Source organism: Falco cherrug, chromosome 3 (assembly GCF_023634085.1).
Source record: "Falco cherrug isolate bFalChe1 chromosome 3, bFalChe1.pri, whole genome shotgun sequence".
Lineage (NCBI taxonomy): Eukaryota > Metazoa > Chordata > Aves > Falconiformes > Falconidae > Falco > Falco cherrug.
The window spans coordinates 63,444,372-63,466,924 of NC_073699.1; the positions used below are offsets into that span (position 1 = coordinate 63,444,372).

The window sequence follows — 22,553 nt, forward strand, 5'->3', positions numbered from 1 at the left end:
TTTTCACAATAAAATGCTTGAAAATTCTGACCACCTGTCACTTCTAAATTTATCAGTTTTTTTTTTTAAGGTCAGTTCAGAAGGGCTTTTAAGACCCACTTGTTAAACTCTTCTCATCTTCCAAAAACTAAAAAAAGTCTCATGTTCCACAAAAAAACATGTTTTGCTTTGTGAGTTTTATTGAGGTAGCGTCTTTAACTTGGTAGATGCTTGCCCAAACAGGTACTTTATTTTCAGCAGATACCTGCATCACTGTGCAAGACGTGATACATGTAAACACTTAATTCTGTATTCATGTAGATGTAAATTTTTGGATGTACGGCTGAGGAACTTTCATCACTAGTGAGAACCAAATAAAGAGGATTCTCTGGAAGGGCTAAGATATTTGCTACTCCTTGCAGGTTCAATCAGTGCCAAGAACAATGGTTTCAAAAAGAGAACAATGAACAACTTTCCAGTAGCTGTTGACAGTAAGGGCACCTTGAGTGTCTCATACCCTAGACTTATGACTGTTTGCAGAATGGTTTCTTAAAAAGAGGGAATTGAAGGCCGGCTGCAAGCAATTTTCTTGCACTGCACAATTTTAGTATACGTTTCTTTCACTGGAGAGAAATTTGCCAAAACCTCACATGTTGTGTCCAAGTAAGCAGTCTGGATCCAGAACGGAGGCCTGCAAGTAGGGAACAGACCCGTAGGAACAGCTGACTGAAGCACAGCAAGGTGCACTTGCCTGGATTTCTACTTTTCACAACCATCTCCCTGCGGTGATGGTGAAAGAAGATCCTAAGATCAAGAACTGACTCTGCCATGCAAGGGCAAGCAGATCACCTCCTGTTTCACCTTGACTATGCTCCTTAAGTTCCATGAAATGAGCTAAAGGCAGCCTCTAACCTGCCTGAATGTGGAATAATAGAGTCCCAGGTCCCTGCTGAGCTTGGTAGCATTCTGAGAGATTTTCTTGTGGAGGCGAACTGAAAATAGCCTCTGGCATGTCGCTGTGCCTCAGTGTTGGGAGTATTGGTAAATGCTGTGAAGGGAATTGTGCTTTTGGAGCAAGGACTGCTGGAATCTCCTTAGGCTACAAGAGCCACCTTTAGAAAGTGTTTCTTCCCGAGGCTTTGCTCCTTTCCATGGCAATGAAAATACTGAGAGGTAGTGTCTTTAGGTTCAATATGACTTTTCAGAGGCATGTGGTTTGTGATCCCAAGCAAGCTGGATTTGCGAGAAGTTTGCAGTATATGTCACAGACAAGCTGGCAGGAGCAGAGACAATGGAGTGTGATAACATAGTGTGTGTACTTAGTAAGTCAGTCTCACGAACACAACTTGTACATGAGAGAGAGAACCATAAGTGGCAAGTGTCTGAGAACTGCTGAGATTCACAAAACCCCCACAATTCCTTAAGGACATACCAGTGTCCTGATTTAATATTTTAAGGCCATTAATATCTTTTAGTTGAAGTTTGTAGAGATGGTGATATTGGGGCAGTAATGATGGAACTGACTTTCCTATGGGGACTGATCTTGTTCCTACACTAAACTTTTCAAATGCAAAGTGCTGTGCTAATGACACACTCAGCTAATTCTTTGGGTGTAGCTTGAGTGCTTTTGCTAACATACAACCAATGACCTTTCCTCCAGTGATTTTGTACTCATTTTTTTAAATACTTCAGCGCTTAATTTCTCCCCTCCTTTATTTAAATGTCTCCAGCGTAGAATACGGAACATTTTAAATCAGAATTTATGTTCTTATTGGTGAAATTACTGTATGATGCCATAACTGCCTCAAGTAGGTTTAGAGTCTTCAGTGTCCTCTACTGTAAATAACTGTAGAAAACACTGATAACATTAAAAGGCTTTTTTCTTTCCTCCAAGATCAGTTCTGCATGGGAGGAAGGAAAGCAAGCTGCTCCTCTGAAACTAGAATTAGTTTAAAATTGAAATGCAATTTGTGCAGTATACTTAGTTTGAACAGTACAATTCCCTTGTTGACTAGTATTAAGCTTATTTTTCTGAAACATATATAAACCTGACTGATTCTATACATTAACAATAGATAAGATTTACCTTTTCCGTATGACCCCTTATACAACCATCAATGACAAATTTATAAAGTGTGTTAGTGTTAAGTTTCTGACTACTAAAGCTTGATAATATATTGGATATCTGAATACCTTAAATTTAACTATCTAAAGATTGTCTTCTCTTACCTGCTGTCATAAAGTGCATCCCTTTTTTAAGGTGGGCTAGCAAGATCTGTTGTAGATAATCATTCTAATGCAAAGATCATGGTAATATTTTTTTTTTTCTTTTTTTAGGAGCAGTACAGTAATTCTGGTGAGTCCTAATCCATCACTTGCCACAAAACGTTCATTAATTCCTTGGAGTGGCCTAATCTATATTCATTGTGATAATGGACAAAAGGTATGTGGCTTGCTTGAGAGTTGAGGTGTTTATTTTACTTTGCTGGCTAAGGTCTAGTAACAGTGCTAAAACCTTTTAGATATGAGACAGCAGTTCTTTCAACTTCCGTTATTCTCTCTGATTAGTAAAGTTTCTTAAAAAAAAAAACTAAACCAAAAAAAGCCAACAAGAAAAAAGTGTAGTTGAGATGGTGTTTTGCAAATTGAGATTCTTTGTTTATTTATCTCTGAATAAATACTATGATGTGAACACGTAGACTGAATTGTCAACAAAATTGCATCTGTACACCCAGCACTGCCTTATGCATAATCTTCTAAAATGCTAAATATTTATGTGTACACATGCATATCTAAAAATAGTCTAGAATATTTTAAAATAAAAGAAGTTAAGGTTATCGGACAAGTCACAATAGCTCCTTTTGAGCTCCCTTGAGGTAGACTTAACCTTCTGGCTGACAAATCTGTGATAAAAAATGTCTAGAACAGATTCTTGCTCTTTGTGGATTTAAATCAATGACTTCTCCCTGATTAAAATAAGGCATATAAGTAAAATTTATGAAGCTAACAGTTTCTTTTTTCATCAATGTAAAAGCAGAGAAGACTCCTTGGTGATCTCACCCAAAGAAACAGACACCATTTCCCAAAGAAATAGACACACATCTCTGCTTTCCTTCTTGATGGAGGAAGGTGAGGTATGACCTCAGAAGTGGAAACAGCCATAAAAAACCCTGAACAAAACAAAAAGGGAAGTTGTTAAAAAGAGTGATTTGAGAAGGAAATGGAGACTGTACACATAGTTAACTCTTACGTTCTACAGTATAAGAAAAGGATTTAAGAGAAGAAGTCTACTAGGACAAAAATAGAATGTAGCAAAAACAATCAAATTGTGAGAGATCTGATAGCTGATAATGCTTTTACTGTTTCTTTGCTACCTTTCCAAATAAGCAAAAAAATATGCTAAGGTTTTTCTCGCGTTATCTGTAACATTAGCATTATAAGTGCTAATTATGTAGCAGAAGTGAACACAAAGCTTATTCTGTGTGAGGCAGCCCTGTTCCTGTTCTCTGCAAGCAGAGATATTGTAGGAGTTGTCAATTAAATCTAACTAAATTATTATTCCTATTGAATTACAATATCTAGGTAGCAAATTTTCAGTAATTTTCCTCTTCTCCTAAATTAAACTTGTCCTAAAATCTTTAAACTTTGTGAAGTTAGAGAAAACCTGATGATTTAATATATGAGACTCTTTTTCTATTGGAATGTAAATCTGAACGACGTGACCTCTTACAGCTGATGGAAATATAGCTAAATAGCTTGACTTGTTGATATGTCACTGTTCACTATTTTAATCTTTCTTTTTCTCCAAATTGTGCAAAAGTGTATAAAAGTGCAAATTCAAGAGGCAGTCACACAGAGCGTGTCTGGAGCAGACTTCCCATCTAGAAGAGAAGATCTATTTACCTCACAGTCCGAAAGTCCTACTGTTCATGTGGCAAAGTCTCTCTCAGCGCTCCCTCTAACAAAAATGGAAATAAAGAACAGAACCATTGTTTTTCCTAAAACGAGACCTGGCCAAAGCTCAGGTAATATTGCTTACTTAGTATATACAATATCTGTAGTATCTTGTATTCAGAGGTTTTATTTACTGTACTGCACGTTTGTGAGCTTGAATGCCATGAGTTTGGTTTTGTTGTTTTAGTCTGATAAATGATTGACCAGTTCCCTTCTTCTGACCATACTTTGAAATATTACTCCTTGTGATGGAACTCTTCTCAGAAGTCCTTCTTTTTTTTTTCCTGTTTTTTTTTTTTTCTTCTTCTCCTTATGCAGTATAGTCACACTTTGTCTCACAGATAGATTTGCATATAGACAGGTATGTTGCTGATCTTTTTTAAGCAACTATGATGAATGCAACCATACTGTGCTTGGGAAAGAGGACGCTGTGAAGTTACTGCATTTTGCTGAAGCTCTTTTGGGTCTGTGCACTTTTGCAGTAGATCCATTTTCATCTATGTGTGTCCCCCTAAGATGTGTGATAAATCCATCTGCATGTAACAGAGAAATAAATGTTCTTTCTTAAGACAACAGCAATGTCAGCTATAAGTCTGGTTATCTTTGTCCTTGCTGGATCATTAAGTACTTTTAATTCTGGTAATGCTTCAGATTCTCCAAATTACTGTAGAAACTGTCATTCTGTTGTCTAGATACCAAATTTTATGTTAGTGCTTAGTGTTCTTTTCTAGGTAATGAGGACTTTTTTCTAATGATTCACTGATGCTGCATATTCATTTAACAGACTTTAGAAGTTTTAAGGCTTAGTTTATCAATTATATCTGGGGGGGTGGGTTTGCTACACTTATGAAAGAGGAGTATAATATTCCTTTCCTTTCCTGTTTCTGTAAAATACCCTTATAATATATATGCAGCTAAACTTCCTGAAGTACTTCTCTAGACTGAGGTAATCTTACAAATGCTCTGTTAATTCTTGGCTATTCTGTTCTTATTGATACTGTCAAAGTTGAGACTTTCTTTTAATGTCAGTATTCTTTCTGCAATTCTAGCATAAGTTTTTCCTGAGGTTTCATACATATGTTTGTGTGTGTATATATATATGTATATATATATATGTATATATAATATATATAATATATATAATTATGCTGAGTAACAAATCCATACTAGGGTGAGAACAGGTTTTGATGCAACTTTATTTAATTGGTCTCAAACTAGAACACTGTCAGTGCTTTTCCCTGAACAGTCAAATAATAGCTTGGGAGGGAGTTTGGTATCTTGAGGGGCCTTGAGGGGTTTTTGGATATGTTTTCGTATACTGCTGCGTGAAGGTATCTGCCAAAAATCTGAATGCAATAAAATGAGACCATTGGAGGTGACTTAGATGCTCTCTCTGCTGTTCGCCATGTTCTGGATTTATGGGAAGCTAACTTCCTACTACCAGCAATCCATGTACGTAACATTCTTTGATATACTTCAGGTTCTTTTAAAGAATTATCTGTTATTGTTGTAGGGTTATTGAGGGTGAGATTTAGGTCTCACTTTGTTTTTTGAAGCATCTTCAATATGATTCTTCACTAGAAGACTTAACTTCCAAATTTCTTTTGTATAAGCTTTCAAGAATTTTGTGACACCGTGCTTTGTTTGAGTCTGCCCTTGGTGTTGGCATCGTAAGAACAGTTTCCCTTAAACCTGTGTGTCTTGAAACATAGTTTCTCTTTAAACTCTTCCCACTAAAGATACTTGAACAAAGACATTTAATATACTAGTCTGATGTTTTTCTTCTAGAGAGTTACCTGGAGATGGAGAATAAAGGGGATGAAAATATGAAGTGGTATTTGGCATCTTTTGCACCACCCTATGTTAAAGTGAGTGAATGTTTATATTGGCAATTTTATGCAAATCTCTTGTGGGTGGTTTTTTTTCCCCCTTCTCTCTTCCTGCTGCTCTCTTCCTTCTCCATCCTCTCAAGAAAGAATATATATTGGCGCATGAACTTGGTTACAAAGTTTCTTTTTGATTCTTTTCATAGCAGGGAAGTGTTTTGCTCTTTTTTTCATCTCTAATGTGCTCCTTGAGTGTGAATCAATCTCTGGTTTGCTTATTGGTTTTTAGAGTTTTCTTGTGTTCATCCAGTATCATCATCCAGACTGCATTAAGTAATCAAGTGTACATGAAAGGCCCATGTCCCTTTTGGTTCTAGAATGCTAGACTTACCTTGTTTTGAGACTTGTGCTGCTGGGATTGTGCTGTACATGGTATCTCTGTAGGTAATTGAAGTTAGATTAAGGATATTTGAATTACACTGCTGTCACCTGTGCAATTACTGTAGCTGTACCATTGATATTTGTAAATGCTTTCCTATTATTTTTGGTAGTTTGAAGTGCTATAATGGTCATTTTAATTTTATGCTAGTATTATTATGGTCTGTTGTTGTGAAGTGATGAAAAATGGTTATGTAGCACTCCTAGCTGTAGCCCAGAAGACTGAGTATGCCATGTTCCAACCAGTGCACCACCTCTAAACTGGAGGTCAGTATCATGGTGACTGCATAGATGTAGTAGTTTTACTTTTTATTAATTTGTTTTTAGGGAGTCAGTATTATTTGTTCACTTGAAAGCAGCTTAATTGGTTGCATTTTTTTTTTTAGTCCTTTGCAAGAGTGGTGTGTGGGGTGGGTGTATTGTTTGGGTTTGGTTTGGAGTTGTGGTTTGGGTTTTGGTTTAGGTTTTGGTTTTGGTTTTTTGGTTTTTTTTTTTTAACTTCTGAATCTGACTCATAACTTTATTTGCAGGATGTGGATGGAACTGGTTGTGTTTATAGGGTTACTTACTCTGCTTTCATATGTTCCCGTGTTTCTGGTACTCTTGAAGCTCATGGAGAAGAAAAGGTAAACTGATATTTATAAATATTTTGTGTATATTAGTGTATCTCAATTCTAAATAGCATCTTAGATGGGAAATTCTTTGAAATAACCGTTGAATTTTTGAAGCTGGTAATATTTTATCTGAAAATATAAAATACTTGCCTTCCAAACTTGGGTTCTGGGGTGTATCAGGTAGTCAGTATCTACTTACCACAACTGCTACAATGTCAACTGCGTTGATTCTAAGAACTCATGCATGCGGTCTGTTGACTTCAACATGGTGGTGTTTGTGTTCTGTTTTTTCTTTTTTTTTTTTTTAAGATATATTTTTCTAGAACAGAAAATAGTTTTTAAATTTTTTGTAAAAATCCACAAGAAAATTGCAAATAATACTAGATTCTTATGAAACTATTGTGGGAACTGGTTTCCCTTCCTTAGAAGCAGTCTTGTCATACTTGTTCAAGAACAGTTTGAGTTGTCTGTTCCTAAAGTTGATTTCATTTGAGTTACAATTTTATCTCCTGGCCAGTAGAGGGTTTCATAACCACAACTATAAAGCATGTCCAAGGACATGCCGAATGGGTTTCTGTGTGGCTTTTGTCCCTCATCTTCTCCCTAGATGCTACTTCAATTCTACCCATTCATCTTCATGAACATCTACCTTTCAATCATTATGGATTATTATGATATTCCTTAACTACATTATTTCTCTGATGTTGCAATTTGTAATCTGTTTGCAAGACACAAAAAACTTACTCCTGTCCAGTTTCATAGTTATTTTGTAATACTCAAAACCATTATTTGAATTTAAACAATTGTCTTTGCCTTAGTAATCCTAGTTCAGGTCTATTTGAATAACATTTACACTGTTGGCATGTCAGGCTGTTGGCTGGAGCTGATAAGGTACAGTGTTATCACAGTTTGCTGTTTTTTGCAGTGGGTATGATAATATTTAGCTCATTAGATATAGTTGTAGTGACTTATTCTAATCTGCTGCTCCCCTTCTCTTTTTTCCCCCAACCTCAACTCTGAAAACAATGCAAGTTTACTCTTGAATTAGCTTGGTACAGGCCTTTGTTATATAGGTGACCTTTAAGGATGATCAAAAGGCATAGCCTGCAAGTTGATTTGCATTTCAGGTCTCCTAGTAAATGTAGCATAGTGTGCTTGCAGTCTTGGAGCTGGGGGAGTACAGTTGTTCACTGGTTAGCTGGCAGATCAAAGAGGATATTGCTGTCTTTCAGCTGTGCTTATTTCCCCTCCTTGTCCCCTTCTCCCCCATTTTACTAATAGAAATAATTGTGCAAGCACTTGCTGAATTTGCTTGAAGCAGATTAGCTGAACTCGCATTTTGTTCAAGTTTGCTTACACAACCTATTTCATCAGAACTTTTTCTCTTGTGGGCAAAGGAGGACGAGCTGTATTGTTTTCTGCAAGATCACCTGTGTGTGGAATGTATGTTCTGTAGTGTGTAAATTTTGTGTTGGCCTAATTGTAACTTTGTGTTGCTAAAATGGTGAAGATGTATACATTATTTTCATAAGGTTCTGCAAAAGCTTTCTGTTGGTTTTGTAGGTTGCTGTAATCTTTTTACCTAGAGATAAAGGTGATTACACCCAGTTCTGGGATCTTGAGTGTCACCCAGTTGAAAAACCTAGTTGGAAACACAAATTAAGATTTCAGCTTTCTGGAGCAGTAAGTATATAAATGCTATAAATGCTGTCCTGGGCATAAATTTTTTATAATGTCTTAATTTTACTGTACAGTACTTTCTCATATGCACTGGCACATTCTGAAAAAAAAAATGCTGATGTTTTTGTTGGACTAAAATGTACTGGTTTTCTTATGTTACAAAAATACTTTTTTCATCTTGCTTATGTGATAACGCGTTATCTTTTGCCATTTAAGACATAACATTTTACTTTGCTCAGAGGAAGTAGAGACAAACTTATCTTCTGTGGAAATTGTCTGTGGAGACACAGATTTGTTTGTATCGGACACTTAAGTGAATTGGTGTTATTTTTGTAAAGAAATAGTGAGGTAACTGACCTTTGCTGTAATATGTGACTTAATGTAGTACTGGAATTTTCAAATATCCATATTGGAGATACTCAGATTGTTAGAGACATATCTATTATTTTATCAGAGTAACAACGTAGGTGGGCGTGATTTAGAGATTCGTACATGGGAAAAATTGAATTTGAACTCTCCTTTGCTCCTCTATTGTTTTTCAGCTCTAACTTATGGTGAGGCTTGGAAGGAGGGCTTTGGGAATTGGAACTGGTTTTTCTGTGCGCTCTCTCCTTACCTTGCTTTTAATCCACACCTCACCATCCATACAGGAGGAATCTACGTAGGACAGAGAATCTATAACTATGAGGAGAAATTCTAATGATTAGTTAAATGAGCAGAACGTAAAGAGCTTTGTATGTTCAGTATTGTATGTTTGCTATGTATGCTTTGCTGTCTTCTCCAGAGAGTTTGACTTTTTTTATCTGGGCTTCTTAGAAAAATATTTGGGATCTTTCTTTAGAGTACCAAACCTGTTTCAGTAGTAGGAACCTTACTTACCCTTCTTGCTGGGGTACCTTACCTTTTATTTTGCAAGGTTCTTGCTCTTGCCAGTAGGTAATAGTGTTGAAAAGGGGACTTGTTAAAAAAGTGTGTTAAATAACTTCTAATTTTGGCGTGAAGAACAAGACCTGTATAATGTTTGGTTTGGGAAGATTTTTTTTAATTCAGCTTTCATCTAATTCTTTGAACACAATTTTCCTTAAAATGAGGACAATGTCTATGTCATTTGTCTGTTTAAAGCTACTTGAAACTGAGAGAAAATGGATTCTTTATCAGAAATCTATTGAGTTTTGAAGATTTCTCTTCTTAAAAAATGTCACTAGTTGTCAGACAAGTTGTGTAAATCTTTGAGTGGCACAATTTGATATTAATGTTTTTGAACTACAGTGTCAGATGTGTTCCTCTTGATTTTTTCAAAGCTGTTAACAATTAGATCTTTCTAGCATCTCTTTGTGTATATGGGGAAAATTTTGTAGAAAATACTTGAAGTGTGTCACGATCATTTTGAAAAAGAGTTTGAAAAGGAAATACTTTATCAACCAGGTAAGGAACTATACATTTGTTTGAAAGAGGGGACAACACAGAACCTTTACTTAGATTGTTGCAGCTTTTTAATCAGATCCATTGTTAGTCAAGAAGACAAGTCAATTATAACCTATTATGTCCTAGGGATCAAGCATTTAAACTGGGTTACTACAACTTTGAAAAGGACTTGGTTCCTGCTGGGTTTGCTGAGGCAGAGGGCTATGGCTCTGGTTAATGTGATGTTTGGTAGAGTGAAGTAGGAAGACTGACTCACTTGTCATTCAGAGTGACTGAGTGATATTTATTCGTGACACCACTTCAGAAGAAATAAATTTGGGAAGGCTTGGCAAAGAACTAAAAGAACAATGTGAGGTTAGGAAAATCAGTGGCACTTACCACCGTCGTTTTTTTCCTGAAAAGCTGATCAACTGTGACTTTGATTATGCTCTGCATGCATTGGCAGTCCCCACCACTGGAAACAGTAGTCAGGAGCTCAGAAGATCATGTCTCCAAAACTGATCCCAGAGACAAAAGGAGGCATTCTGCATGTGCTCTGCAGCCCCAACCTCTCAATGCTGGCCATTCAAACTTCCATTTTTCTTTTCCTGAGAAACATTTGTTAGGCTGCTATTGGGTATTTTTCTAAGTTCATTAAGTTAAGAATGATGTGCACAGAAGTCCTGGATTGGTATTTTAGTCAGATTGTTGGGCCCTTCTATGTGAAACTGGAAACTATCAAGAGCTTGATTGAAGGCTGAGGCAGCACCTAAGTTCTGATTGCTTCTAAAGCATGGAGAATGTTGAGGACTTTATAAAGAACCCCTGCTATCATTTGAAGATATTGCAAACATTAAATGCATGCCATTTTAAATTTACACAGGTTATGTACTTCAACTGTGTAACTATGAACTGTTAATGTATCATTTTGTAGCAAACTGAGCTGAATTTCTTCATACTTAAAGCAAAACATACTCCTAATGGAGTCCTGATTTGATTATTATCAGCTTTACAAAGGTTCATCTTCTTTGAGTATCCCAGAAGTGAGAGGAGGAAAAATCTTTTTAAACTCTGTGAGCAAAATAATTTGCATTTTAAGGCTAAACAAATTTCTGTGCTCCTGAGGTGGCTTTGGAAGAGCAGCACTCTGCTGTAACCTTTCGGACAGTGTTAACATACTGATGATTTCATTTGAAACTGGAAGAGTCAGTACAGGCTATGGTAAAGCATGCAGTACTTCAGGATGCCCTTAATAAAGACTGGGGGAACTTCTGATTGTTTCCATAAGGTGCCTTATTCTCATGCAGTGAAGTTGCCTTGTTGATAAATTAGAACTCGAATGATAACACTGAGGCATGACACCCATCGTTTTTCACTGAATGGAAAACTAAAAACTTTTGAAACAATGTGCACATGTACAGATCCTTTCTTGTCTTTATGTATTGGGTTCATTCCTGGTTTGCAACTGAAAAATACTCTTTAAAATTACGATGATTTTTTTTTGGCTGCTGCTCTCTCTGACAGACTGATTAGCAGCTCTTTCAATAGAAGAAACACATGCCTAAAGGACAAGTTTGTCATAGCAGCTCTATTGAAGATTAATTTCTTTTTTCAGTCTTCCCTGTGTAGGGGAATCAACTTCTTATCTAACATCAGCACAGTTTTAAAAAATTGAGATAATGCTGTGTGACTGTAAGTTTAGGAGGTTCTTTTGGCTGTTTTAACTTTGTTCAAGATGTTGTGACACCAGGGGCTCCAAACAGCATCCGGCTAGATGAGTTAAGCAGAATTTGAAACTGGCCATTTAGCAAAGTATTCCCTTAGGGTGATCTGGTCATCTTGTGTTAGAGTATACTGAACTGGGTGGTCCTGACAATGGTAAATATTTTGGCCTAATTTCTGATTGTACAAGTGCCATATCATGCATTATCAGATTCTGTCTTTCCGGAGAGGCCTTTCTTTGAGAAGCATGTATTGTTCATATATAATAATAACAAATATAATAATAACTAAATTATTACAAAGCTTTTTTCTCTTGTGAGAATTCAAACTGTGACGATGACTTAATGCCTTCTTTCTGAGCGGTCATTTAGCTGACTTTGCTGGTTTTGAGGCATATAGGCAGAACGTCTGCAGAGGAATTGTTTTTTGTTTTGGCTTTTAGTAAAATCTCTGTTGCTAGCAGCCTTCTCGAGATTCCACTTGTGCTGCTAGTTTGTTGTGAACTGGCTTGTAGCAAATAAAGTATTCATAAGACACAGAAGCCTGTTAAAGTATTCCTCCTAAATCATTGCTTCTGTCTCAATGATCCCAGACTACTGTTCCTGAAAAAACTGTTCTTAGACTACTGTTCTTAGACCAAGGGAAATTACTTACATACTTGAATACTTAAATACTTTTGAATGCAAAGTTTAAATGCTTTTCTTCTTGCCAATAGGGTACTAAAACAGAAGATGAAACTTCAGTTGTGAAAGCTACTGCAAGTGCCCTCACAAAAACTGAGCTTCCATTTATGCAAGGAATGAACGTTTACTCTGAAGCACAATCAATCATAGCAGGGTATGTACAGACAAAACTTGAAACAGGAGAGTCTGCAACCAGGTACAAGGCAGGGGAAGGGTAAACCCAACTCCACAACCCAAACCTTTTTTTTTTACCATTAGGACAGTTATGTGGTGGAACAGGCTGCACAGAGAGGCTGTGCAGTGTCTATTCTTGAAGGTTTTCAGGATCTGACTGGAAAAAGCCCTCAGCAGCCTGGTCTGATCTCATAGCTGACCCTGAGTGGAGCAAGAGGTTGAACTAGAGATCTCCTCAGTCTTTTCTGACCTGAATTGTCCTATGAGTCTATGTTAGAGTTGTAGCTGCAACCACAGACTTGCCAAACCTCTTGATGACTTTACATTGTTCATTCTTCCATGGTTTTTCTTTTCAGTTGGGTTTCTAAGTTGCCTAACCATGGTAAATCAATTGTTAGCAGCAGTACAATCTTGTGTATGCTTTTTCTATACTCCCCTTTTGGAGACTCCATAAAACTGTAAAGTTGCTTCTGAGAAGACCACTGTACTGCATGTTTCAACCTTGCTGTTCTTCAGCCTTAAGTTAATTTCTAGTTCCTTTACTATGGGATGATGTGAACATGGGGCAGGGGAGTAAAATGTTTTGGTTAAACGTAAAATCTCGGAGCCTAGTTCTCTAGTAAAGCATATGGAGGAAGAATTCAGGTTGTGAAAGTGTGTATAAGTAAATGTACTTATGTTTATGCCACAGTGATGCTTTCATTATTCTTTCTGGCTAAAATGTATTGCCTATAAAACTTAGGGTGAGAGAGTTGATGCCTTCAGGACCTTTCTATTTTTCCCAATTCAGTCTCAAAATAACACCTGTTGTCTTGAAGTATGATAATCAGTATATCTAGCTTATATAAGTATGAAATCTTAATATCTTAAATCCCTTTTTCAAATCAGACAAAATGAGGTAATTCGAGGGGTGTATGCACCAGAAGACCTGTACACTTTTCCTCCAACTAGAGTTGGGGATTCATGCACGTTGAAGGTCAACTTGCGGAATAATTCCTTTACAACACATATGGTGAGTTTGACAGACTTTATTTTAAATAAATGTTTGTAAGTCCTTCTAGCACTTCAACTGCACTGTTGTTTTGTTTTTTTTCCTCTGCACAGAAGATTGCAAGAGTACAAATTTTAGTTTGTTAGTTTCAAAAGTCAGTATTGTATTGGGAGAATGTTACTTTCCTGTAATTTTTCTTTCCTTTTGTGTGACTGCATCAGAGTGTATTTATAATATATTTGCACCTGAAAAAAAATAGTTTGCATAGATTTGTTATCTGTTATTATATAAGTTATGTTATATATTTAATATATGTTATTTGTTGTTATTTATATTATTCATGTATTTTAACTTCATTGAAATAGTGAGTTGTAAATCTTTCTTACTATGCACAAATGTGGGCATGCTTTATTTTTAAACCTGGGGTCTGTGTAAAGCTGTATTTGTAAGTGACCTGATTTATCTTAAGCATGTCATAAATTGAATATGATAGGCTTAAATCTAATGCACTTTTAAGCATTCTGTATTAAATTGCAGCTGAAATTTCTAAGTCCCAGAGAGCCTTTCTACATCAGGCACTCAAAATACTCTCTAAGGTGAGTAATGCATATGCTAACATTCTCTCCTAACAAAAAAATTAAATCAGTAATTCAGTAATAAATACCTTCTCTGTATGTATGGTGCTAAAATGTAGATATAAATATCCAACATTCTGGCTGTCTAGTTACAGGTTTTTGGTTGGGTTTTTCTACTAAACTGTACTCTGTAATCTTGGTTAGAAGCAGAATGAGCCCACACAGTTATTCTTGCATCTGCCAGTTTCTTCCCTGCAAATTGTTTCTAACAGTGCTGCTGCTTTTAATGCTAAGCCTAATGCTTCGTTTAACCATTTGGCATGCTGTGCACAATCAAGTCATTCCTTCCATTTATACTTTCTGCACAACAGACCAAGCAAATTGCCTTCATCATGCTTCTAATTTGACAAACCTGCAGAGCTGCATCAAAGATTCTCTGCAAATTCAAAGTCTGAGCAGTCAGTGGAATTGCCCGGTCATACCAAGTATTTCAGCATATTACCTGCATAAAAAGAATTTTCAAGTTAGTGATGATAATCCCTCAAAATAAACCCAGTCATCTTTGGAGTTCATTACAAGAACTATATAACAGTCATATTAGTCATCTCTTCAAGAAATACAGCTTCTCCTCTGTAGCAGTGGGATTGTCAAGCAGACAGAAATACAACCATTTCATAGAAGTCATACAGCATATATTCTCAGTGTTTAAACAGGTCCCTGTTTTAAAGGTAGGCAGAAATTGTGAGTGAAATCGTAAATGGAATAGATACTCTGGCTCCTAATTTAATTTTGCATCTGCCAGTGATACTTAGCATTTATTATGCACCCGGGCTGTGGTGCTGCCAGCCACTGGTATTCAAGGTATTCGTAAGCCTACTTTTCAGTACCTAGTGTTATAACTCCACTTAGCATGTGTTCCAGTGTTTCTATTTAACTGGCATCTTTTTATTAAGTATGTCACATCAGACAACACAGAAGGGTTTTTATGGAGGCAATGACCAAGATAAAATCTATCCAAATAAAGGTGACTAGCTACATCTGTCTGAGGCTGTACAGCTGCAGACAAAGGACAGGATGACTTGGTTGTCCTTGGAAAAAAAAGGTGAGTAACTTCACTGGAAGACACTTGGATATTTCAAAAATATTCTTGAGGGATGCTATAAAAGCTGTTTGGTATTTTTTCTGAGAGATGATAAACTGCTATTGCTTTTATCCAAAGTAGATGTAACAAGTTTAGAATTCAATCTACTATTTCTAAAGGTTATCAACTGAATATATTGCACCTTCTAATAACATTCTACAACCTTTTTTTCTGGTAACTTTGCTGTTTTTTCTTCAGTTGTAAATATTGGCCTTTTGTAGCTCTTTTAAAATTAATTTACCTGAAGTCAACGTAGCTGTCTGAAGGAGCTCTCCCATTTAAGGACATAAAGCACAGAATTACTTGACTTGGATAGATGCTTTTAGAAGTGTTAAAAGAACTTCTTTAAATCATTTTTATTTGAGAACAGCATCAAAGAGAATTTCAAGTAAGCCAGTGTTAACTGTTTCCTTCTGAGCTAGGTTAACCAGACATCTTACAGTGTAATGTTCAAAAGTAATTTTGAAGAAATAAAAAAAACTGTTTGCAGGAACTTGGAATATTAGACTGTAAATAAGAGTGTAAAAAATAAAGTCCACCTACCTATATTTTTGGACCCAAATTGTGTCATGTAGTAAATGTGGTCTGTTGCATGCGCTTCATTTTGAGGGCAAAATTTGAAAGCAGTCCTGTGCAATCGAGTTTTTTGGATAATGGAATTTAAAGTTTGTATTTGTATTTAATATCAAGAGTCTGACCTTCAGAAGTTGGTATAGTGGCTTGCCAGTTCTTGTTCAGTTTGGTTATGGCATCACAAGTACCAATACGTAGCACCTTTACCACACTGCGCAGTTGAAAATAGTAATGGGTTTTATCCAAATACAGTATCTTGCAACCATAACTCTAGCAAAAAAAAAAAAAAAAGTTAATACTGTTCACCAAATATCTTAAAGCATGTATTCTGGTTTTTTTACCAGAGAGATGTCATTTAGCTAATATTGTAAGTCCTGCAAAGAATGGGTGGGAAGAAATTCTGTCTGGAATTCACATTCAAAAGAGGAGTTCTGTTTGTTGACAGTGTAGGGGTTTTGTTTGGTGGTGTGTTTTGTTTTGTTTTTTACTACAAAGAGATTGTCTTTAAGAAGATTACTTTTAAGTGATGTAAAGATACAGATGAAACATTAAAAAAACACTTGCCTTTTAAAAACCTTTGGTTAAATTCTGTTTCTGGAAGGACTACCAGACTATGTCTATCTAAAAAAGTTTGAAAACTGAGGTGTTTGTATTGCCTTCAGAAGCCATCTGAAATAAGTTGCTTACAGGGTAGTACATAATTCAGATATTACTAAAAGGTGAAACTATTTATTTTTGCTTGACTAATTATTTTTGTTTCTGGTAGTCACCATTCTGGGTGTCAGGAGTCAATATCCATTGATACTGCTGCCACTCAGCACTTCCAGCTTGTTGCTTGTATACCCTATATTTTATAACATTCACTCTAGGCTTTTGAGAATTAAGACAGCCACTCGTTATGTTTGGTATGTTTTTGTGCAATCTGAGTAGTAGAGGAATTATGTAACCTAAAAAGATGCAATGTAAAATTTTAAACCACTGTTTGAGGATAGGTTTACTGACTTGCAATGATTCAGCGAAATATTTCTTAATGTGGAGGCAATTAGAAGTAATTGAAATTATTTTACTAGCTTCAGATTGGTGGAATTTAAAAAAGAATTGCAAATCTGTACTTGTCACGTGACTTCTGAAGGGAAGAAATGTAGTGACTTTGCTCTAAAAGTAGTTTATGCATTGTCAGTCTTATTGCAAAGAGGCAAACCAAAGTTACCTAAGTAAAACTAGCAGCAATAAAGTATTGTAGTACTTGTATAATCAGTAGGAAAGAGTGGCCTTTATAGTCAAAGTCCCTGAGAAGAATAACAGATGATCAAATCTATAAAAATAAACTTGATGATCTAGTGCACATCCAATATACCGTTTCGGCAATAATCAAAACTAGACAAGAATTTCTTTGTCTGGTAAGATTTACTTGTTTATTAGCAAGTATGTAAATAATTGCCTTTTTACAGATCCCACCATTACATCAATGTGCCAGTCCAGTTCAAGCCAAAGGCAGAAGGAAGATTTGAAGGGCTCTTCGTTGTGCTGACGACCAAATACGACTCAATTAATATTCGGCTCTGTGGTAAAGCTATTGAAAAAAAATAGTCAGAACAGTTTTATAAACCTTTGTAACAATTTATTAAAGTTCATGCCACTTAAAATATTCAGAGATTTGCTACTATGTTTCCATACTAACATCCTACTTGTTTTGCCCTGTGATGCTGCTTTGATGGAAAGTTTTCTGTAAGATGAATTACGGTGCTTGTTTTAAAAATCTGTTTTCATAGTAAAAACACTGAGAGATAACGTCGTATGTTTTAAAGTTATCATGTTCTAATTTATGTTTCTGCACTTCAGTTGAAAAGGGAAGTTTTCTATTTTTGCATTTATTAGGAATAGTTAGATACTGATATATTTTATTTTGAGCATTGTAAATACAGAAATAAAATCTATGTGTTAACAGTTGATTCTACCCTATTTCTGTCTTTGGTTAGAGGATTCCTTGCTCTGGGTAAGGGATCAAGCTGCCTACTCCTAGGCAGTGCTAATTTTCTGGGGGGCTTTGGGGAGCAGGGGGAGGGATTTCGGTACAGAAGCTGACCTGTTAATATTATGTCCTCATCTGGTAAAGCTGGGACCAGACCTGACAATCAGCCCCTAACTTCTTACACAGTTCAGTGGAAGGCATAAGCATTGTTTTTAACTCTAACAATGTGAAAACAGTGTAAACATGACCAATACTGCCTTCAGCCCTCCAGAATGATACATCTAACCCAGTATTCTGACTCTTAAGTGGTGAAAAGATGTTGCCTTGAGAGACGACGTAAGCCTGGCTGCTGTCTTTGGTTCATTTTGCTTGCATTTCCTCAGCATCCGGATTAGGGGTGGGAGGTACATTCCCACCTGTCTTCCCCCTTTTTTTTCCTCCCCATTTATAGACCTGTTTGTGAATTTATCTGTTCACCTTTTTGAACCCTTTTGACACCTTGTTTTCACAACTTCATGTGGCAGCGAGCTCTAGAAGTTCACTGTGTACTCTTCTAACAAAATTTGTTTTTTGTGTGCTAAAGTGGCTTCTTTCTAATTTTGTTTAGTACTCTCCGGTTCTTTTATTGTAGGATTCAATGAACAACAGTTTCACAGTCAGCTTTCCTGTTGTTACCATGCCCTTTGTACCTTTTGGATTTGGCTGCTATTTTATTTCTGTAGCGTGGAGCTGTGTCTCTGAAGTTGCCTTAAGTGAGAAATGTAGCTTTTTGACAGCATGGTTCTGTCACAGCATATGCACATTATTCCTTTCTTCAGATTGGTAGAAGTGTGAGAGAAATTCCTTTCAATATGTGATTGATTATTTAACTGCATTTTCAAACAACTGGAATTTGAAAAAACTGGGAGGAAAATTCTAAAATACCCAGTGCATTGGCTTTAACATAATACTGGTGGCATGTATCAAAGTATACTAAAGAATACTAAAGCTGCTCTTTCTTCACAAAACCTCATTTCTCAGCAGCCTGGAGAAAGGAAGAGAAGATTTACTAAAAGAAATCAAACTAGACATCAAAAGACTTGCCATGTCCTTATTTGCCTATAAACGTACAAGCTCCTGTCTACTAGATACTGTGACCTTGTTTTTTGCCATCTCTTTGCCAGATGTTGCTTGCATGTTTCCCTAGTTGATGTGATGCCTGTGTAGTCCTGAATACAGAATTGGAATGCAGGGAATCTTCTGTCTGCTGCCTTACCTCAGCAGGCTTGGCTGCTTCATTTGAGGAAGACTTCACTGTCCAAACGCCTGTGTTGGTTCAGTTTTGGAAGCATGATCAGAAGGCTTTTCTACAGCTGGAAAAAAGACTGAGCTCAATGTTACTATCTTCAAAGCCTTTGCATTTCCTAGTTGAGTATCTTCTAGCTGCCCTCTGTCGTAAAGTTGCCCTTGTCTCTTGCTAGCCTAGAATAACCCTTGTGAGATGCAAGTAGTATGGATTTCAGGTCATTAGTTCCAACTTCTACAGATTCTGTTGTGTTGCTTCATGTCATGTGTTAACGTAGCTAAAGTTTTACTGAAGAGAAGGCTTGGGATTTATTGTTCATGAAAGTCATGCTTGCTGCTCTAGCAGCTGTTCTTGACCGTCCACTTAAACCTGACATTTTAATAAGCTCTGTGGTTTAGTCTTATATGTTCAACTTGATGGTAGTAATTTCTGAACCAGTTTCTGGAGGGATTGATTAACCTTTACAGTTTTCTCAAGGACCTTGGCTTCTCAGTAGCAATTGTCTTTAGATGACTGGCTGGTTAATAAGGAAACTGGATCTCTGAGGAGGAAGGATGGATCGCTGTCTGCTAATAAGAGCTGTGTGGGGTTTGGTTTTGTTTTTGGTGCCTTCTACTATCCATTGGGACATTTTTAGTAGTTGTTTCCAGAAGGTTGTATGACCACAGATCTGTGGTAAGATCCTTTGTAACATTGGTTTCTCTAAAAATAACTCTTTAAGTTCCAAAATTTTTGTCAAAGATTGATGGTGATTTTCAGTTTATTCTAGATTATTTTACTTCTAAAATTCAATTTTGCAGAATTAAGCCTTCCTGACTTTGATGCTGGACCAGTCTGTGTTCCTTATATATTAATAAGACAAGCCTCTTTAAAAAAAAAAAAATGCATTGTTGCTGTCTCTGCCTAAGGAGTTGAAACAGCTGTCAGTATTGTCACAGAGAATTTCCCCCTAAGTAGTGGTCTTTGTACATGAGCGCCTTTGAATTGGTATAAGAAACTCCAATTTTGGATAATTGTTTATTTGGTCTAAATTCAGAATTGCCTTTGTGTGCTGTTTTTGTGGTAGGCTTCTGTCCAGGACTCTGTTCACCTTTCTGTTACAGGCTTTTCTTGAATTCTTGAGATGAGAAGAACCGGGAGGAATGGTTATGCATTCTTTCCTATGTTGCCGCCTGGATTGAATGCGTGTATAGGGGGGTGTGTGTATACATATGGGTGAAACACATTTTGAAGAGTGGGTATGAGCAAATGACCTGCTGTTGTTATTCAAGGGAATCCTGGTTTGCAGGTGATGCTAAATATTTGGCATCTGTTTGCAGCCTGTTTTGCTTGATTCATTTCTAATAACAATGACTGACTTCTCAGCGTGAAGAGCAAGTTACAGTCTGACAATTCCATGACCAGACTCTGTGCTGGAGAGCACCCCTAGAGCACTTGTCCCAGCAGTAGTTTTGGCTCTTTGCATCGTATTACTATACTAGTATTCCGAAGAAAGTTCTAAGTGATTCCAGGTGATGTAAGAAGGATAGGTAATCTTCTAATATTTTAGCTGTTCTACTGCTTAGTCTCTTGTTTCACAAATGTTTAATGGGATTTTCTGTTGGTATTATATGATGTGTAATTAACCCACCTGCTGAAGAATAAAATGTGCATGACTTTATTCTCTCCACCCCCCAACCCCCTGCAATTTAAGTATCCCCCTACTGTTTTGGTATGGTTACAACAGTCATTGGACATATTGGCATCTGTGGACATGAACCTTGTCATATTTAGGTAAAGCAAATCATCTCTAGGAAAAGATAGGCTCTAATGTGTGCAATGCAAATGCAAAGACAGATTTTGTTATTTTTTATTTTTGGTGGGGTAGAGAGGGTGAGGAAGAGGAAAGGAATACTTCAGTGGAAGCGAAAATCTGATAGACAGCTAATTCATCAGTTCTAGATGAAGTTCTTCCGCAGTAGTGAAGGTGCAAGAGCTGGAATGTAGCCAATGTATTTTTACTTGCAAAGTGAGAACATCAGTGGGACTTCAAAAGTCTTGAAGAAGTCACTTCAATCTGCTTCCATTCCTAGTCCATAAAATGAGACTTGCTTCCTTTCCCTGTGGTTGCTTTATCTATGTAGTAAGCCTTTGTAGTCGAGACGGTCTTGCTTTGAGTTGTCCAGTGCTTACTGTGAAAGCCCTGATCTTTGTGTCTACATCTTTTAGGGATACAGAAAAATGAAATAATTTTGACCAAATCTCAAAGACTGCAGATTCGGTTAAGAGTTTAAACCATGATACTTTTGTTAAAAGAATCGGAATTAGCTTTGGGTATAGTTCTCTCATTTTAATCATTGTCAATTTTGAAACTTTTTTTCAGTTTTCTCCTGTTGTTGGATGCAATCCTTTGTCTCGGACTGGGAAGACTGGCTCAAATATGCCAAGCAGGCAAATTTAGAAAAACCAAACCAAACCCCAAACAATGTCTCTTTAATTATAGTAATCTTACTTGTTGGTTTTAAGACCAGTCAGAGAGAAAATTCAGAAATAATGGCTTTTAAAAAATAATTTAAGTGTCTAACACTGGGAATGTCTGTACCTGCTCAACCTAATTGGGATATTAGTAATCATAATTATTCAACAGCTTCGGAAAGTTTTCACATCACTGACTACAAATGGAGTTATAATACATTCTGTACACGTGCTTCAGTGTGTTTTGGAGATTGTTGCCCTGGCATCTGAAACTAATTAGTGTTCAGAAAACCTAGCAAAGGTACATATCAAGGCCTGGCTGTCTAGAAAATTACTTTGATTGTATAAAGGTTAAAATGGTAAAGAGAATTTTGTGAGGTTTTTTTGGTGTATAAAGTAATTTACCGAGAGCAGTGGTGGCTTTTTGAAGTAGAGTATTAAAGACTTTTGGACGTTTCTGTGGTAGGAATGCCTGTCAGGTGAAATGCTGGTATATTCTTGCTCCTATGATTTGTGGAGGAGTTGGGAGGCTACAGGGCTATCAGAGTTTGCTATGAGGTTAGTAGGTAATGTCTCTTACATATGTGAAGTATGTTAGCTTTCTATATTGTAGCATCTTCGGAAATGAGAAAAGGCATTATAGGAAGAAAAGTCCATGGAAGCTAATGAAAGAGCGGACATTTGACATAAGATCAGTTGTCCCTGGGATTGTAACTGAATATCCTGACTTCTGTTCACAGCTGTCTTGTTTGTACTTTCCCCCTCCCCTGCAAAACTAGATAATAGAAGTTAATGCCTTACTGTTTTCATTGTATAGCATAGATGAAGAATATGCATGTCTTCTAATCGATGACAGACTTCAAATATTTGCGTGAAGAATCCACCTACCTGCAGTGATGCCTCATATTCAGTAAGATGACTGTTAATAATTTAAGTAGCAATGTTTGCATCACGTCAATTTTTTCACCGAATTTACCAGTAAAGTAGAATATTGGTTCTACCTTCCCATTTGAAAATTTGAGTTTGCATTAACAGTAGAATGTGCTTATTAACATTAATGATTTTTTTTTTTTCATTACAACATTACA

At 36.6% G+C, this 22,553-nt stretch overlaps 1 protein-coding gene across 4 annotated transcripts in view; it reads left to right on the forward strand.

Moving 5' to 3' along the window:
- Window positions 1–17,704, forward strand: part of CEP192 (centrosomal protein 192) — a 70,944-nt gene extending 53,240 nt beyond the window's left edge. For all 4 annotated transcript variants that reach the window (XM_055704751.1, XM_055704753.1, XM_055704752.1 and 1 more), the window contains 9 exons: window positions 2,317–2,422; window positions 3,800–4,004; window positions 5,722–5,801; window positions 6,728–6,823; window positions 8,375–8,494; window positions 12,333–12,454; window positions 13,363–13,486; window positions 14,003–14,061; window positions 17,206–17,704. In XM_055704751.1, coding sequence (XP_055560726.1) covers window positions 2,317–2,422; window positions 3,800–4,004; window positions 5,722–5,801; window positions 6,728–6,823; window positions 8,375–8,494; window positions 12,333–12,454; window positions 13,363–13,486; window positions 14,003–14,061; window positions 17,206–17,344 — 1,051 coding nt within the window. In that variant the 3' untranslated portion in view covers window positions 17,345–17,704. The remainder of the gene's footprint in view (window positions 1–2,316; window positions 2,423–3,799; window positions 4,005–5,721; window positions 5,802–6,727; window positions 6,824–8,374; window positions 8,495–12,332; window positions 12,455–13,362; window positions 13,487–14,002; window positions 14,062–17,205) is intronic.
- Window positions 17,705–22,553: the final 4,849 nt, after the last annotated feature.